This window comes from Schistocerca serialis, chromosome 2 (assembly GCF_023864345.2).
Source record: "Schistocerca serialis cubense isolate TAMUIC-IGC-003099 chromosome 2, iqSchSeri2.2, whole genome shotgun sequence".
NCBI classification, from domain to species: Eukaryota; Metazoa; Arthropoda; class Insecta; order Orthoptera; family Acrididae; genus Schistocerca; species Schistocerca serialis.
In genome coordinates, this window is record NC_064639.1 from 948,303,039 (window position 1) to 948,322,702 (window position 19,664).

The following is a 19,664-nucleotide window of genomic DNA, read 5'->3' on the forward strand; positions in this document are numbered from 1 at the left end:
AGCAGTTGACTGACTCTGGCTCATTGGCAGAATACTAGGGAAATGCAATCAGTCTACAAAGGAGTTTGCATACAAGATACTTGTGCAACCAAGCCTGTACCAAACAGAACAAATAGGAGATATTGAATACTTACAGATAAGAGCAGCACAAATGGTCAAAGGTTTGTTTGACCCATAGGAAAGTGTCACAAAGATACTGAAAGAACTGACCTGAGACATTTTAAGACAGATGCAAACTATCTCCTGAAATATCTAAACTGAAGGTGGAGGGGGTGGGGGCAGGGACTACTGATGTCAGCTGCACCAGAATTTTACACAGAATCAGGGACACTGATTGAATATGTGGGCTGGACCGAGATTCAAACCTTTGATCTCCTGCTTAGGCAGTTGAATTAACCACTGCGCCACCTGGACACAGAGTTTATCACAACTACGCCGACTGTCTCGGCACGCCTCTCTGCTGACCCACACTCCAGCTAGCACCAATTACCTGCATCTCCCTGTCCAGTCCTCCATGCTCGCTACAGTGAGATTCCTACAGGAGGTCAGAGATAATTGTGTATCCGCAATGAAGAAGGTAGATTTGTTGCCCATTAAAGCGAATCAATTATATGAATGTGTGGCGTCTGTTCTTTAGGACACCTCATGAAAGTCTACTTAGAAAATTTCTAGAACCAACTTTAAATGATGGAACTAGGACCATAAAACCCAGCCTCCCCCCCCCCTCCCCCCCACGTATAGTTCCCATAGAGATTGCGAAGGCAAAATTATACTAATTACAGCCCCCAAAGAGGCATTTAAGGAAGCATTCTATCTGTACTCCATATGGAAATGGGATGGGAAAAAAGCCCTAATAACTGGTGCAGTGGAAAGTACACTCTGGCACACACTTCACAGTGATCTGTGGACTACAAATATAAAGGTGGATATTAACAAGGATACTTCATATGTTGAGCAGGCAGGAAAATGCAGATATGGAAACATTTTATGCAGTGAGTGAAACACAATCAAACCCCTTGTAGATGGTGTGGTTCAGTTGTTCTAGTGAACAGATGTTACACTATATGATCAAAAGTATCCAGACACCTGGCTGAAAATGACTTCCAAGTTCGTGGCGCCCTCCATCGGTAATGCTGTAACTCAATATGGTGTTGGTCCACCCTTAACTTTGAGACAGCTTCCACTCTCACAGCCATACATTCTGTCAGGTACTGGAAGGTTTCTTGGGGGAATGGCAGCCCATTCTTCACGGATTGCTGTACTGAGGAGGGGCATCGATGTCGATCGGTGAGGCCTGGCACGAAGTCGGTGTTCCAAAACATCCCAGAGGTGTTCTATAGGATTCAGGTCAGGACTCTGCGGGCCAATCCATTACAGGGATGTTATTGCCGTACAACCATTCTGCCACAGACCATGCATCATGAACATGTGCTCGACTGTGTTGAAAGATGCAATCGCCACCCCCGAATTGCTCTTTGACAGTGGGAAGGAAGAAGCTTCTTCAAACATCAATGTAGGCAGCACTGTGATAGTGCTATGGAAAAAAAGAGTGATGCACGCCCCCTCCATGAAAAACATGACCACACCATAACACCACCGCCTCCGAATTTTACTGTTGGCACTACACACAATGGCAGATGACGTTCACCAGGCATTTGCTGTACCCACACCCTGCCACAGAATTGCCACATTGTGTACCGTGATTAGTCACTCCACATAACGTTTTTCCACTGTTCAATCATCCAATTTTTACACTCCTTACACCAAGTGAGGCGTCATTTGGCATTTACCGGAGTGATGTGTGGCTTACGAGCAGCAGCTCGACCATGAAATCCAAGTTTTCTCACCTCCCACCCAACTGTCACAGTACTTCCAGTGGATCCTGATTCAGTTTGGAATTACTGTGTGATGGTCTGGATAGATGTCTGTCTATTACACATTACGACCCTCTTAAACGGCCAGTAGTCAACAGACGATGTCGACCTGCACACTTATTGTGCTGTATGTGTCCCTTCACGTTTTCACTCCACTATCACATTGGACCTAGGGATGCTTAGGAGTGGAAATCTCGCACACAGACATATCACACAAGTGACACCCAATCACCTGACCATGTCCGAAGTCCAAGAGTTTTGTGGAGCGCCCCATTCTGCTCTCTCACGATGTCTAATTATTACTGAGGTCATTGATATGGAGTACCTGGCAGTATGTGGCAACACAATGCACCTAATATGAATAACATATGTTTTTGGGGGCATCCGGATACTTCTGATCACATAATGTATGTGTAATATCACAGGGATGGGGAAATACAGTAATAACATAAATGAAGATCAGAATGCAATGCTCAAGGCACTTTAACCTTTTGAACAATTTTCCCCACACTTTAACAAGCAACAGCTAGTGACCAACAATAAGTCTTTAGTGGACTGTCAGTCTTCCTGCTGAAAATTAGTGAATTATGAACTTCTTATAAATATATTCACGAAGTTATCAGCCAAAAATATCAAATATGGCAAATATTGCCTATTTTTGACATCACCTCTCTTAAACTTGACACAAACACATTTCACAGTCTCTGACACCTCTGAAAATTTATCAGAAACATTTATTTTGATTTTGGTATCATTTGAGTAAAGATGCAAAAATTTTTTTGTTTTATCAATACATTTAAACGCAGTTTATTATTTGGTGGCCAATGAAATTTCTGTTCCCCTTTTCCTTTCAAAATGCATTAGAAGAATTGTTGCCCCAATATAATCTTTGTTATACTGAATTATAGTAACCAATGACTTAAGGATTTCTAGACAGATTACTGCTCTAAACTATAGTTAATTGAAACTTCTCACAATGATTAGTGGATTAGTGATATTCAGGTGAAAGAAGATCAATTACATCCTGGGTCACTCCATGCCGAGCAGTCTAGAGGTTCCTACACGAACATAGAGCATTTTAATAAAATTTTGTATGAACATTTGCACATGTTCCCAAGAAACACCGGTAAAGTTTCATGACCACCAATTCAGTACTGCAGAGATATAGTCATTTGTTTGACCCTCCCCCCACAGTGCAGTTACCGACAGTGCGCCTCTGAGTTCTCACCAACATATTTTTGAAAGAAACTAAACTTGGCCATCTTGCACAGCTTCTTGCACTCTCATAAGCAAAATAATAATAGAAAATATTTCTTTAATAATTTTCATATGGATAATTTGAAGCAAAATCGACAGAAAAAAAAGTGCTTGAAAAAATATGAAGTTTACTTTCTCATTTTTCTGGAGGTAATTGTGGAATAAGCCTGAAACTTTGCAAGTAATAACTTACCAATAGAAGGGTCTTAGAAGATAAATTTTAATTCTCCTAGTGCTTCCCAATAATTTATAAATTTGGGACAAAGTTGATAAGTTATGTAAAAACACCAAAATTGGTATCTTTAGTCCAATTTTACAAAAAAAAAAAAAGGCTTCTGCAAACTCTTTTAAACCATTCTCATTAAATAGACAACATTCTAATCCACTTAAAAAACTACATTCGGTTTTGCAAAGTAAGCATATTAGACAAAAAAAAAAAAAAAAAAAAAAAAAGTGGAGGCCCGCTGAAGACGCACCCATATTCCTCTGGTACTCAAATTAAATTTGGCATCTTTTATTTGTTCTAAAATTGTTTAGTGTTCTCTGAGGAAGGTAATATCTTAAGTCCTCATGGCTTGGAAGTGAGATCGAGGCAGAGGTCAAAGAACGTAAAAAAGGGATTCTTTTTGCCACGACTCCTCTCTGTTTGTCCCCCCCCCCCCCCCCTCCTACAATAACTACAGAATCAAACTGGTTATAAATATTTAATATTTAATTGTGAATTACCAAGGCAAGGCATTACCAAGGTACTAGAGACCATGGTAGTAAAACTGTTGCATAACATCTGCACCGCAAATCGTATACGCTGCCTTCAAGCTTCACACCATTGTCACATTGTTTAAATTTTTGTGAAGTTCATAACAGTCTGTTTAGCATAATTTGGAAAGGGTTCATGGTACAGACAATTCTGAGTATATCATTTTTTACTGTGAAATGCTACTGATATGCTAGTTTAATTCGGGGGGTAAAGTATACAATACTTTATATTTGCATAGTTCGTGGTTCCTATCAAACACTAGCGTACTGATGAAAAATTGCATAAATGTGTTGCTACGGTCAATGATGGCTTAACCACTGTGGGTTTCTTTTAAAGTGAGAAAACCAGCATCCCCATTGCCATAGGGGCCACACCCGATAGGTGTGCAACAGCAGCCAAGTGTGGTTCTCTTTCTCTCACTACTGATAAGGGTTTCTTTAAACAGATCACAAATCTAATGATACATTTATTTAAGTTTCAGAGGCCAAAGCTAGAAGAGATCTCTTTTACGGTCCTAAGCTTACGTTTACTTCAAGCTTCCTGACTTTTTACTTTCATTAATCTGCTGTTAAATATCATGAGGAAAACTATACTGCCGGCCCAACTTGTCACTGATGATGCTCTAATGTGCAATAATGTGCTGTTCCAGAATGCAGCACTCATTTCTTGATGACCTATAAAATATATGTGCTCTGTCATATGAGTGCAAAGCACTTAGAAAGGCAGCCTTCTGTTCAGTGGAAGGCTTGCAGATATTTCCAATCCAAAACTCTTTCATAAAAAAGCACGCAGCATGTTGTTCTGGCTGGAAGTTGTGATTTCGATGTATGTCCTTCACTACTATCGCTAATTTCGGTCAGAAAAGATGATGCGCCATTTGATACTACTGACCTGAGTTGTTGCTTCATCAATTGGCAAAAATGACATTTAACTTGCTTTCATCAGCAATAAATAAACAAAATAAAGTGTCACAAGAAGAGAAGTTTAAAAATGGGCATGGTAGTCTAGCAGGAACTAAAGAAAATTATCATTATTTGTCAACTGTTGAAACAACAATTCAGGTCAGCTGAGTTTCAATTGATGCATTGTCTTTTCTGACTCATTACCTAAGCCTCATTAAATATGGAGATTTATCATGAAAAAAGAATTCAGTATGTTTGAAAAGAGACTGTGCCATGAACACCACCTTCTGATCTTCGTGTGTGTTAGTTTCACATTCTGTTAATGTGACGAGTTGCAGGATCCCACCTCTATTAGTTTAAGAATAATGGCCTGCCAAACTGGAAGAGTTTTTGCCCATTTTCAGCTGCACAGAAAGTTGACCATACAAAAACAGCTCTATTAGTTACAAGTTACAGAGGAAGCAAACACTTGGTGTAATCTTATGTATGTCTCTTAGGTACATTCTCTATAAATTTCCTCAAAACTGACACTGGTCGAGATGGCAGTATCTTTCAGATTGGAACACTTGTCATGAAATGCAAAAAGTCACAACTAAATTTCATATTTATATGCAATTTGGGTGTATTTAAGAAGGAACTAATAGCTGAAAGCTGTTTCCAGTATGAAACAAATAATTCTATTTAGCATACTGGGTGTGTAAGAATGTCTTTAATATTTTCACACATGTAGCAGCAGTGAGATGCCTGCTAACTGATCCATTTAACTGCAACAGCACATATACATTCATTTAGCAAGTAGGTAGGTATGATTTTTATGTGCTGCAACACAAATAGCAAACAATATAAGACTGTAGACTGTTTCAACGCATACAGATATACAAAACGAACAGAATCATCCAACCTTTGCTACTGTTTATGGCAACATTATAAAGACAGAGACTATAGCAAAACAAACAAAGGACTGAGGTAAACCGAGATTTGCTGGACTAGGAAGCACATGTTCTACAGGCTGCCTAAGAATAACCAACAGTATTCAAAGCATCGGCATAGCATGTGCTAAATTTTCCAGTACAGCACGGAAGGTACTTCATATGTAGTTTATATATAAAGTCTTCAAAGTCTGTAGGCTCTTTAATATGATATTACATGGCCTATGGCTGACCTTTGCTGATAAATTGTTGAACAACTGAGAATTCATTGTCTTGTTTGTAGATGAGACGACATTTAGAAGTGACGGAAGAACAAATTTTCACCACCAAAATGTATGGAAAAACAAAAATGCTCATGGTAAAATTGAGGCCACACACCAGCAGTTTCAGATGTTGTGGGTTGCTGTGTGGGTTGGAACTTTAGGTGTTGCCCGGAGTCTGGTTTACACAGAATAATTTGAAAACACTCCAATGCTTGCAATAGAATGTGCCTCTGCTAAAAGAGGTCGCGTATGAGTTATGAATCACGGGAATCCAGCACATCTGCATCCCACTGCAGACACACTGGATGTTATCTACCATGATGGATACATTGGAAATAGGAACAGGAGGATCAGTTGTTTGGCCACACAACACTGCCCCCCCACCCCCCTTTTTCTCCACCTCTCATGCAATACCATCTGGTTTTGTTTGAAAGAGTGCAACAGTCTGTGACCTGACACACATATGCATGCATGTATGAAAGTAAGTGGAAGGCATATTGAACATCAGTTTGTGACTTGCGAACTTTGTAAAATGGTCTTTCTTTAAAAATACAACAATGAAGGATTTTTAGCCAAATCTGTTTATATACTTTTTTCCTTCTTTTGGTCAGAGGAACCCACACCCAAAGTTCATTTAAAGTGTTCCTGATACACCCTGTAAATAAAAAGTCACAAAGTAATTTCCACATGAGGTGCCCTTTCCTTGCAACTTCTGCCAAGTTTCTACAAGTTTTATTCATTTGTCCCCTTTAAACAGACAATGCCATTTGAAGCTTGGAAATTAAAGCTCACTGTCGTATCAGTACCCAACTCCATAGTAACATTTTATACCTGTGGGCCAACACAGTTCACAGAATTGTATCCAACGGCATAAATTTTGTAATAGTTGTAAGTTTAGTTTCAAGCAAATCTCTAGTCTCTAGCAACTTATTTCCAAAAACTTACACGTAGCCTTTCATTTTCTATTTGCCATCTATTACAAAGTGCTTCTCTTTCCCTGTTTGTTTTCTCCGACTGGTCAAGTGCAGTCTCCAGTTCCTTCTCCAATTGGCGTGAGTTTTCTTGGAAATCTTCAAAATCGTGCTCTACTCTCTGAACATCTTGCCTTGACTCTTCCAACCTTTTAAAAACAGTAAAAACAATCAATTATTTACAATATCCAACAGTGAAAAAGTGCATTTACAAAGTTTTATATATTCAATACTTCAAAATAAGCTAAAAGTGGAAAAGACCAACCCAATATGATTTTGATTCAACACTATCCTGTGTTACAATGAAACGCATGGCATTACACCATGTGCCTGAATGTTCCACCAACTTTCAATGATAGGAATTCATGCCATCATCGTGGAGCCATCGAAACAACAGAGTTTGCACCTGTACACTGCACTCACAAAAAGCAATGAGAAATACAAATTGATATAATTTTTATTTATTTGTCACTGCACTGATTATTTCAAGTTAATGCAAATCTACAATGCATGGTTGATGTGTCTAGATTTCTTTACCAATAAGCAACCTAGGGAAGACCGTTAGAGGGTTATGCCATCACAAATCGAATTCTATATGATGTAGTATTCATTGACTCTGCTTTCAGAGATATGCACCACAAATGAGCAATACAAAGTCAACATAGTACAGTTACTGTACTTCTCATAAGGATTCTAACCAGAGAAATAAGATTTACATTTCAGCTTGGCAGCAAGCAGCAGTAAATGACCACCAGAGTGATGTGGTAAGATAGCCAGTGTGTGGAGTGGCACACGGCACGCATTTAGCTTGCAATTTCTGATGGAACAAACACAGTCTAATGAAACAGTGCCACCAAACTGACATGATGTATTAGGTTGGTGCAGAAGTTCGTAATGTTTTTCCGTAAGTTTAATAAACACAAGATACACACAACACCGATTTTAATCATCAATAATAAATTCTTTTACAACAGCCTGCCAATGCTGGGGCAACTTTTTGATTCTGCGACTATAAATTGTGTCGTTTTGAGGCTAAGAACTCACTGTGCCATATTTGGAGTGTATTTTCATCCAGAAAGGAACTTCCTTGAAGGTTGTTCACCAGAAAGTGAAAAAGGTAAAAATCTGGGGGCAAAAGATCAGCTATAAAAGTGGATGTGGAGTGATTTCCAAACCCATTTCCTGTATAACATTTTCTGTCAGTCTAATAAAATCCGGGCGGATGTTATCACGGAGTGGCGTCATTTCACACAGACTTCCTGGTATTTATTCTTGGATTGTGTCTGCAAGACATCTCAGTTGTTGACAAAGGTCAGTAATGATTAGTAAACCTCAGGGAAGCAATTCATAGTATGCCACACCATTGCTGTTCCACCAGATGAATAACATCATCTTTTGTGGTTCAAAAAATGGCTCTGAGCACTATGGGACTCAACATCTTAGGTCATAAGTCCCCTAGAACTTAGAACTACTTAAACCTAACTAACCTAAGGACATCACACACACCCATGCCCGAGGCAGGATTCGAACCTGCGACCGTAGCACATCTTTTGTGGATGTGCACGTCTTTTTACAGAGATTGCTGCTTAGTTTGGGCTCAATCATTCCTTTCTTTTCCTTATGTTAACATAAAAGACTCCATTTTTTTTGTCACCAATAACAATGTGGGACAGCAATCGTCAGTGCTGTTCAAAAGCTAACAGATGACAAGCAAGCAGAAGTGAACATGTTGCCAACCGCTAAATTTTGTGATTATGGCTTAGAGCATGTATTACGCACGCGCACGCGCACGCGCACGCGCACGCGCACGCGCACGCGCACGCGCACGCGCACGCACACGCACACGCACACGCACACGCACACGCACACACACACACACAAACACACAGAGACACTTTTTGAACTTCTCCACAGCATGTAAATGTCACATGACGGTGCAATGATCACAGTGCATCACCTTTGCCAGTTGTCGAGTACATTGACGTGGATCACTGAGATTTGAGGACGAAGATGTTTAAATGCATTAATCCTCAAAAGTCATCCTGAATGTGGAGGCACACTAATGTCAAAACAATCCACCTTAAAACAAGAAAACCCTTTTCTTGTAGTGTTCTGTCCAATGTTGGAAATGTTCCAATTTCTCCACCTGGCACTCCCATTTTATAGCATACATAGCTCCACTCACTATCTCCTAATGACAAAATGTAACTCAAATAGCAACAGTAAACTACAAGTAAAAAAATGGCTACTGATAAATAGCAACCAAAATACCATCATGCAAAACAAAAACACTACAAACTTATGCACCGACCTAATAATTGAGTCATATGACATGCCAAGACCCTGCCAGATGATTGCAGTGTGCTCCACTTTTGCCTTATGCCACATCTATGCTAGTGACAATTTATAAAAATTGTTGCTTTGGTCATGCAATTGTCTGTACCCAGGAAAATGAGAAACAATACCGAGTTCAATGTTCATTTTGTTGGTCTTGTGGAGAAATATCCATGTATTTACAATCATAGAAGTACCATGTATGAAAGCATGTGATTCCTTTAATTTGTATTTGGAAGAGAAAAAAGATAATACAACTTGATAAAAACACATACGATTGTTTGCTATGAAACATGTCTGTAATTTTTATACTGATTTGCTGGAGCTAATGTAATAGATCCTTTCCGTATGCCACTAAAGATTTACGAGGGTTGGAACTTAAATAGTGGCAGCTATTTATTCACAACTGATACAAAAGAGTCACATGTTTATACCTTTAGCAGTCTACTGCCTTTCAAATCTCTGGAATAGTTCTGAAGCGAATGCCACGAAGTGGTTCCTTCATCTTCAGAATCAAATCAGTCACAAGGACTTAAGTTCGGGGAGTATAGTGGATGGTACAATACTTCCCAGTCCCATTGGCCAAACAGAGCAGCCACAGCTTGCAAAGTATGCGCCCAAGCACTGTCATGCAAAATGATGGGTGGGTTGCATAGACAGTGTCGCCATTTCTTTCGCAAAGCGGGTTGCAGGTGATGGTGACTGATTTGATTTCGAAGACAGAGGAACCACTTCGTGGCATTCGCTTCAGAACTGTTCCAGAGATTCGACAGGCAGTAGACCGCTCCACTTGCACCATCAACAGAACATGCTCTGTTAACGGTATACTATGCCTTCCACATCATTGGCAATTGGTTCTACACAACCCTGGTGACTACTTTGAAGGACAGTAACAGGTGCAAACATGTAACTCTTTTATATTGGTTGTGAATAAATAGTTGCCACTATTTAAGTTCCAACCCTCATACATAGTTCTGAAAAGATAACACTTACACTAAGAAAGAAATTACACAGCCGATTTCTCAACTGTGCATAGTTTATAGGTTAATGGTCTTCTGTCTTTTAATGTGAATTAACAACAGGGTGGTCTACACTGTGCTGCACATATGACAGAATATTGCCACCATGAATCTGTACAAAATTATGAAACATACAGTTTGACCTACAACATCAATTTTATTCATATTATAATTTACTGAGGTATCCAACACCCAGATCTCCCAAACTAACATACCAAAAGAACATTGCAAATACGTTCTTCCCCCAGATAATTAGTAATTAAATATATTCCATTCATTAGTTAATCAGCTACGATGAAATGGTCTCATTAAATGTTTTGTGTGAGGAAAAGCTTCACCCACAGCAAAATAAAAAGGAAATCTGCAGTGTTCTCCTGACAAAGGTATTAGGAACCTAAAGTGGTAATGTGCCTCCAAATGCTTTACCAAAAGAACTTTCTTTTACTACTCTCCCATCACTAGTGTGGCAATACTCCCCAACAGTCAACTGATAAAAATAATTCATCTGTATCTGGAACAGCTAACAAGACTAGGAATTGTAATTATAAAATTCTGATTCAGATTTAGCAAGAGTTTTAATTCTGAATTCTTTCCATCAAAACTATCAATACACTTTGGGTAATTCCGTAGTTTCCAGCAACAATCAGCTGTTTTCTTCCAGATTCACTGAGTTGGTGTCAATAAATATTCAGAAGACACATTTTTTTATCTTGCCTTTGACATTTCAGCCGCAGTTCTTCAAATGGTTGTGTTTTCTCAGCAAACATCAAAGGAAAGAGGGACACATATTCAACTGTTAAAACATCTTAAAAGAATCACATTCATTCACATTTGTATGCCAGTAAGAATTTACCAAACAATGTTTTTTAAACTTTTGTTGATTAGCATTAATACAGTTGAACAAAATCAGAACATCTACACTGTCCAACGACAACGCGGTACCACATTACTAATGTCGAATCACTTCTATTGCATTAACTCACAAGCATGCCACACCGCTGCCATGAATCTTCCAGTCCACATCAGTTGGCAGGTAATGTTGGTGGGTACCTTGCATAAGAACTACCTAGTGACACCCCACCTCTCCTTGCACTTTTCACACTTCATGTGCAACATATGCACATTATGTGCACCAAAATACTCCTCACATATTGTCTATTATCTAAAACATCTTTTCTGTCTTCACCTTCCAGTACTATTTTACAAAAATAATCTTAAACGTGGTGCGAGCAGGAACATCGAACTACACTACAGATTAATTGGTTATCACAACTATTATTTTGCAGTTTCATTCATTGGCTTCACCAATTCACAATAAAACTGACATCTTTCAGGCTAACCTAGCTTCATGTTCTGCTACAGATTTATTCCCAAGGAGGGGCTGATATCACACACTAGCCATGATCACCAATAAATTGAAAAGCAATGTGGGAAGAGAATCAATGTTTGATGGCTCCCATTTTCAAAACCAACAGTTGGCGCCTTTAACAGAGCAAGAACATATATATCACTCAGTTTCACACAACATACAAAATACAGCACCCAGGAATGGTTACGTTGTTGCTGCTCCTTTACAGTTTAATTCGGTAAGTGAAATTGTCAAACAGATTATTTATCCAAATTATTTCCAGTTCTGTTTATTTATGACTATATCTGCTTCAGAATAAAGTTAGTGACAGCTAACTGTGTACAGGCCAGCTATTGTAACAACAGTCAATACTAAGAATGTGCTTGATCTGCATTTGTCATCATTATGAGGTGGCTCGATTACCTCAGGAGGTTATTACCACAGTTTGTTGCACAAGACACCAGTAGCTGGGAACATAACCATTGCAATTAGTTTCTGTCATGTACTGTATTTCTCTAGGTGAAACATTTATTTTAAACGACAGTGATGCAAGCAACAAAAGTGCATGAAAAACTGCTAACAAATAATGCAAAGCAAACATAGTAATACATGTTGTTATTGTTGGTGATGTGTTTACAAGGACTAAACATCTTTATTACTAGTCACTTGTTCCATTGGAAATTCATGTGAACTGAAACGAAATGAGGAAAGGAGAAGTCAGCTCCCAGTCTTTAACCTGTTCGTCATGGATGAAAATCTGCAGGCCAGTAGCTTAAGACAGATAGTTAAACATGAGATATAACCCAGGCAGCAGAAACTGCAATTGGTCACAGGGAACAGATGCTTGTGTAGAAGCAAACAGAGCTGGAGGGACCTCGTGGTAGATATATGGCAGGAAGTGCACCCTCTGTACCCGCCCTACAGCTGCATTGCTGAAGGATGCACCAAGGAGGATCATCACATTCAGTATGACTAAAGTGGGATGAGAAAAAGAAGACTTGTACATGCCAGAGAGCTTATACCCTAAACAGTTACATAAATAATGTATGTACATAAAAAATTAAAAATGTATGACACTGCAGGGAGTGAAAGTAGTGGGATGATGTTCTGGGCACAGGCTGCACAAGAGATGCTGCCCTTGTTCCCACCCCTGATACCAAACACTGAGGTGCATTAAATTTTATTATATCCACTTTCCCTCAGGAAATGTACAACTTTTTTAGCTACTATCACACTGCCTACAAGTATCTGGGGTAGGGAGGTTCATGGCTTGTCTAATATTAGCAAGCAGACACACACTGTGAGAATATGGACTATAGTGTGAGGACTACCATAGCTGCATTGGTATGGTCCTCTTCATGTAAAATAGCCTTGTGGGAAAGTCTGGTGCGGCCGATACGTAGCTGGCACAGAATGATTGCATCTTTCTGGGAGGCTCGAAGAGCAGTATGTCATGCCTTTGTGATTCGCACGACTGCCTACAGTTTGTTGTGGGCCATAGTATACTGCCATTTTCTCATTGCAAGATTTCAAAATTTGTCTCAGTTACAATTGTAGGTCTGTGCCCAGTACTCAGAGTTCAAGTTTTTCTCCTGTGGTTGCTTCAAGCTAACTTGCTAGTGAGTTCATTTAGCAGTACAGCCACTTGGCTCAGTATCCAGATGAATTTTATGGCTTTGGAACTTTGGAAGTCAACTAATGTGTCTTGGATGTTGGTAACCAAAAAATTTCTGGGATAGTGCTGCTATATTTCTTGTAGGCAGTTCACGAGCTCACTACAAACCAGGAAGTTCTTCATAGTGGGGTTTTTGATGTGTTGAAAAGCCCAAAATATAGCTACAGGCTCTGCAGTGTATAAGCTGCTTGCACTCAGCAGAGAACACTTTTCTGTGTCCCCTTGTGTATGCAAAAGCATAACCAACTCGCCTATCACTGACTTTGTGCAAATGCATTTCTAATGGGGTGGCTGTGGAGAACTGAATCTTTGAGTGACTGGTTACCTAGGTAAAGTTCCAGAGTTGACAAGACTGTGTGAAGAGAGTTTTTGTGGGAGAATATTGATACATATGGCTCAGGGACCAATTTTGTATTTTCTGTGTGGTTTCCCCATGAAGTGCACAGCACTGCGCAATGATGTTGAACTGTAATACAGGTGAAGGTCATCCATATGCAGTAACAGACTTTGGGTCCCACGGCAGTCATGATGTCATCGACAGCAATGACAAAGATGTTTAGGCTTGAAACCAATCACCGACGGACTCAATTTTCTGTAAACACTGGCTGCAGAGGGTTGAACCTATCTTGACTCAAAACACTTGGAGGGATAGTAAATTCTCTTGCAAAGCAGGGAGACAGTAATGGCACCAGGTGGTACTGGATACTTTCTGCAGATCAAAACATTGATCAGCTGTTGGTAATGTGTGAAAGTGCACTGCAGATCCCAGACAAATCAGCTATTTTGTGGTGGAAAAGAGTGCCCAAAAACCGCTACAAAAATTTAACAAATTTCCTCTGGCTTACAGGCACCAACGCAGGCTTTTGTTGACTATGATTTTAAATAAATTACATTGTTCATTCATGAAAGAGATTGACCAATAATTAGTCAAAATTTGTGGGCATTTTCCTGGTTTTAGAATAGCAATATTAATACTCTGCTGCCACTGAGAAGGAAATTCCTTGTTTCGCCTAATATGATTAACTAACTCAAGCAAGTGTTTAAGCTTTTGATTGAGGACTTTATGGGGTCCAGGGACTGTGTCTCACGCTACTCGAGCAGCAGAGCTCCCACTCACTAAACGGGTCACTGTACAATTCATGACCTTGCATATGGAAGAATAAGTAGTTTCACTCTGACAGGCATTTCCAGGTAAGTAAATTAGGATGATAGTGCATGGCGTCACTTCAGCAAAGTGTGCCACGAAACACTGAGCAATGACCAGGGGATCAATAAATGTCATCACTGACGGAGATGCCAGGGACTAATGCGCATGGCTGGTGGCCGCAAATACACTGTAGCTTAGTCCATGCTTGAGACGATGGTGTGTGGGCACTCATAGATAGCACATACTGTTCCCAACACTACTGATTTTTTTTTTCTTAAAAACTGTTCCTTGATTTGAAGTATCTGGAATTGTATTAAAGGCTTCATAGAAAGATGGCTTTTGTGTTGTTGAAGCACCTTTCTACACTCTCTGATAGCTGCAGCTATTTCTTTAGACCAACACAACACAGGTTTCCAGTGCAAAAGGCCCAAAGATAATTGTTTCTGTCCTGTGTGTAATCATGTCAATAGTATCTCGTACCACTCCTTCGATATCCTCTTGGCTGGCTTCAAAAGTTGCTTTGGAGGTGAAAGGTTACAGAGTTGGCTTTCCAAAGTGACCAAAGCGGGGCATATTTCACTGAGATGCTTCTGCTTCAAATGGAGTGCCAATAACAGAGACTATACTTATTCAGCGTTTGATCATGAGAGCACCTAGCAACTTCCAATAAATTTTAAACATATTTTCAAATGTTTTTTTACACATTTCCTTGCTTGTACACTTAACGTTAGTTATTTTACACATTAACTCATTTTAAATATCATCATGACACTTTTTCAATTACAAGCAATATGTCCTGTGGACACATTCTCTCTGTTTAACGCAGTCATTTCCATTGCCATCTGCATCCTCATGTCGCCAAGCACTGCTGATTCTTCCTCCTTTTGGGGGGATTTTCGCGCCCCCATGCCAAGAGATTGCCCTGAAACACTGCTCAGCCACAGTTTTTTACAAAGCCATTGGCACAACTACAGTCAAGATGGTGTAAGAAGATCACTGACAACTAAAGTGTTGACACCAGCTTTCAACAGTGAAGTGCAAATGGCTGCAGATGAGACAATAGCTTTCCATAGAGCTCCAACAAAAATGAGGCACTGCCATACAGATGTTTACAGTTTCATGTTACATGATTCATTAGGTAGTAGTGCGAGCATGCCACATCCAGCCCACTACAACTGTCTGAGATCTTCTTGCGCCACCTCTACTATAGGGCAGTCTTCGGGCACCACTGCTGATGATTTTAATTCAAAATGTGGCTGATTTATGACCCGGGGCCCCGAACATTTTGACTACTAGTCAAAGACACTACACCTGTACAATGGAGTTAAGGCAGACAGGTTGGTTGGTTGGTTGGTTGGTTGGTTGGTTGGTTGGTGGAGGGGAATAAGCAGTGTCGTCATCAGTCTCATGACCTAAGGTGCCAGAAATCAAGGGAGGAACAACACAAACAGCACAGTCCAATCAATGGGAAGGGAAAAGGGGCAAACACAGAGGTAAATTACAGTTCTGTTTATGGTGGGTGCGATAAGATATCCTGTGAAACTTTACCAAATGCCTTCTCTGAAGACTACCTAGAACAGATAGTTAGGACCTTACTCATGATGTAAATATATTGGATCTAATGGCAAGGCAACAAATAGACCTGACCTCTTTGAGGATTTCCACACGACAACTGGTATCAGTGACTATGACACTATTGTGGCAACAATGATTACCAAAATACAAAAGACAACTAAAACATGCAAGAAACTAGATAAAAAAAGTCCGTAGTATCATATCTCAATGAGGAACCTGAAACTTTCAGCACAGGGCAGGACCATGTAGAGAAACTCTGGCCCATGTTTAAAAGAATAGTTGACCTTGCACTGGACTGATATGTGCCCAAGTAGAGCTGTTCATATTGAGGGGGAATCACCATAGTTTACAGTCACTGCAAAGAAACTGCTAAAGAAACAGGGATTACTGCATAATAGTCATAAAATAAAGCATAGGGCTATAGATATAGAGAAGCTGAATGAAACATGTTTGGCTGTCAAGAGAGCAATGCATGATGCCTTCAATGACGCCATAGCAAAATACTGTCAAGTGACCTTTCACAGAACCCAATGAAAGTCTGGTAATATGTAGGGGCTGTTAGTGCACCAAAGTTGTGTGTCCAGTCACTAGCGAATGAGACAGGAACTGAAACTGAGGATAGCGACGCAAAAGCTGAAATTTTTAACTCCATTTTCAAATATTCCTTTACAGAGGAAAATCGACGACAATTGCCCCAATTTAATCTTCATACCACGAAAAAGGTGAATGAAATAAGTATTAGTGTCAGTGGTATTGATATACAGCTGAAATGGTTAAAACTGAACAAAGCTTCAGGTCCATTTGGCTCGCTGTCAGATTCTGTACTGAATTTGCGGCTGAGTTAGCCCCTCTCCTAACTATAATCTATCATAGATACCTCGAACAAAAACCGAGCCCAGTTCTTCGAAAAAGGCACAGGTCACAGTTGTCTACAAGAAGGGTAGCAGACGATCCACAAAACTACTATCCAATATTCATGACATCAATTTGTTGCAAAATCTTAGAACATATTATGAGCTCAAATATAATGAGGTACCTTGAACAGAAGGCCAATGCCAACCAGCATGGATTTTGAAAACACCTATCATGAGAAACCCAACTCACACTTTTATCACGACATATTGAAAGTTTTGCACGAAACAAACAGGTAGAAGCTGCATTTTTTGATTTCTGGAAAGCATTTGACTCAGTACTACACCTACGCTTACTGCGAAAAGTATGATCATATGGAGTAACAAGTGAAATTTGTGACTGGACTGTGGACTTTTTGGTAGGGAGGACACAATATGTTATTTTGGATGGATAGTCATTGTCAGATGTACGAGTAACTTAGGGTGTGCTCCAGGGAAGTGTGTTGAGACCCTTGCTGTTCATGTCATATATTAATGACCTTGTGGACAATATTAATAGCAAAATCAGGCTTTCTGCAGATGATGCAATTATCTATAATGAAGTAATATCTGAAAGAAGCTACATAAATATTCGGTCAGTTCTTGTTAAGATTTCAAAGTATACAGGGATTGGCAACTTGCTCTAAATGTTCAGAAATGTAAAATTTCGCACTTCACAAAACAAAATAATGTAGTATCCAATGACTATAATATCAATGAGTCACCACTGGAATTGGCCAACTCATACAAATACCTGGGTGGAACACTTTGTAGGGTTACGAAATGGAATGATCAAATACAGTCATAGGTAAAGTAGGTGGTAGACCAGTTTATTGATCAATTACTGGGAAGTGCAATCAATCTACAAAGAAGGTTGCTCACAAATAACTCGTGTGACCAGTTCTAGAATACTGCCAAAAGTGTGTGGGATACTTACCAGATAGGACTAACGGGGGATATTGAACATGTACAGAGAAGGGCAGCATGAATGGTCACAGGTTTGTTTAATCCGTGGGAGAGTGGCACAGAGATACTGTAGAACTCAACTGGAAGACTCTTGAAGATAAACATAAATGATCCTGAGAAAGTCAGTTAACGAAATTTCAGGACTTGGCTTTAAATGATTACTCTAGATACATACAACAATCCCCTGCTTATCACTCACATAGGGATTGTGATTAGAATAATTGCTGCATGCACAGAGGCATTCAAACAAGCATTCTTCCCACACTCCATACATGAATGGAACACGAAGAAACCCTAATAACTGGTACAATAGGACATACCTTCTGCCAAGCACCTCATGTTGGTTTGAAGAAAAGAGATGTCGATGTAGCAAAGGAACGTTACGACACCTGGAAGAGTAAAGAACAGGACAGGGGCAGGCGAATTTAGGGAGAGCATGTGTGCCCCAGAAATGCTATGCACAGTGGGACACCAGCACTGCCATGGACGTGTCCTGATTACCACACCATACCATAACCACAACAAAACGGGGACAACAGGGGAAGAACACACAAGAAAAGTAGAAACACAACTGCACAAAACACCACATAAAATGTAGGGAAAAAGGTGGGGAGAAACTGGCCGGTGTAGAGGCAAGGTGAAGGCCTCCATAACCAATGTTGTGCTAACTGAGGGACTCCAATTCCTGGGGAAAATTCAAGGAATTACACATTGGAGGACAAACCTCATTCGAGAAGAAAATCAAGGACAGTTGTAACAATGCGAGGACTGTCCACTAACGCCTGGGACAAGAAAGGTGGGACGACGTATTTAATGCAAAGGGCCAAAGGAGGCGGCAGTCCAGCAAAATATGGATCACCATGAGGGAAGCCCCATATCTACAAAGGGGAGAGCGGCTCATTTAGAGTAAAAAAAAAAGAAAGAAAACCATGGGTCAAGCTAGTATGCTCGATACAAAAATGGCAGAGGTTGGTAGATTCCGACCATGACAGGTGGGAAGACCACCACATGGTGAGACTCTCCGTGATTGTGCAAACTTTATCAGACAGGGTGTATAGCATCCCAAGAGTCGACTGACGACTGGGCAAAAAGAGATTTGATGTAAAGCCGCAAAGGGGTCAGGGAGCCATACAATCAGCAAGTTCATTACCTGGTATACCTGCATGGCCAGGAGCCCAAAGGAAATCAACTGAATAAGCAGCATCAACATGATCAGCGAGAAGGTAGGGGATGTCTGAGACTAAGAGGTGGCAGGAAAAACACTGAGTGATACCTGAAGGCTACTAGTTGAGTCTATACATAACAAAACTCTGATGGAGGAGGACCATTTAATAAAGCAGAGGGCCTGACAGATGGACATCTGTTCCACAGCACACACCCCACACATGCAGGCGAAAGGTGGTTCCGTGCCAACATAAGATGTGATGGCATATTCTGCATGATCAGCAGATTTACAGCCACTAGTGTAGAAAACAATGACATTCTGAAATTCCTGCAAGAGCATTTGGAACAGACAATTGAACATAAGACTGCAGAAGACATCCATCTGAATTTGGGGCCGAAGAACTAACCAAAGAGGAGGGGGGATGCAGGAGAGAATATGGGGAAGAGGACAAGGAGGGAAGATGCGAGATCACAGCAGAGATACATGAGGCAGAGCTCAACTGGTAAGCCAATCCAAGGGCAGGCAATGGCCTGAAGCTGCGAAAAGAATAGGAGGGGTGTTCAGGGGAAGAGAGGATAGTGACGGCATGGGA

At 40.2% G+C, this 19,664-nt stretch overlaps 1 protein-coding gene across 4 annotated transcripts in view; it reads right to left on the reverse strand.

The window, feature by feature from the left end:
- The window catches only part of LOC126458327 (nuclear distribution protein nudE-like 1-A), a 166,543-nt gene that overhangs the window by 123,468 nt on the left and 23,411 nt on the right, over window positions 1-19,664 (reverse strand). For all 4 annotated transcript variants that reach the window (XR_007585614.1, XM_050095284.1, XM_050095286.1 and 1 more), the window contains exon 3: window positions 6,928-7,102. Coding sequence is in view for 3 of the 4 variants with exons in the window: in XM_050095284.1 (XP_049951241.1) it covers window positions 6,928-7,102 (175 nt within the window). In the remaining variant the exon portion in view is untranslated. The remainder of the gene's footprint in view (window positions 1-6,927; window positions 7,103-19,664) is intronic.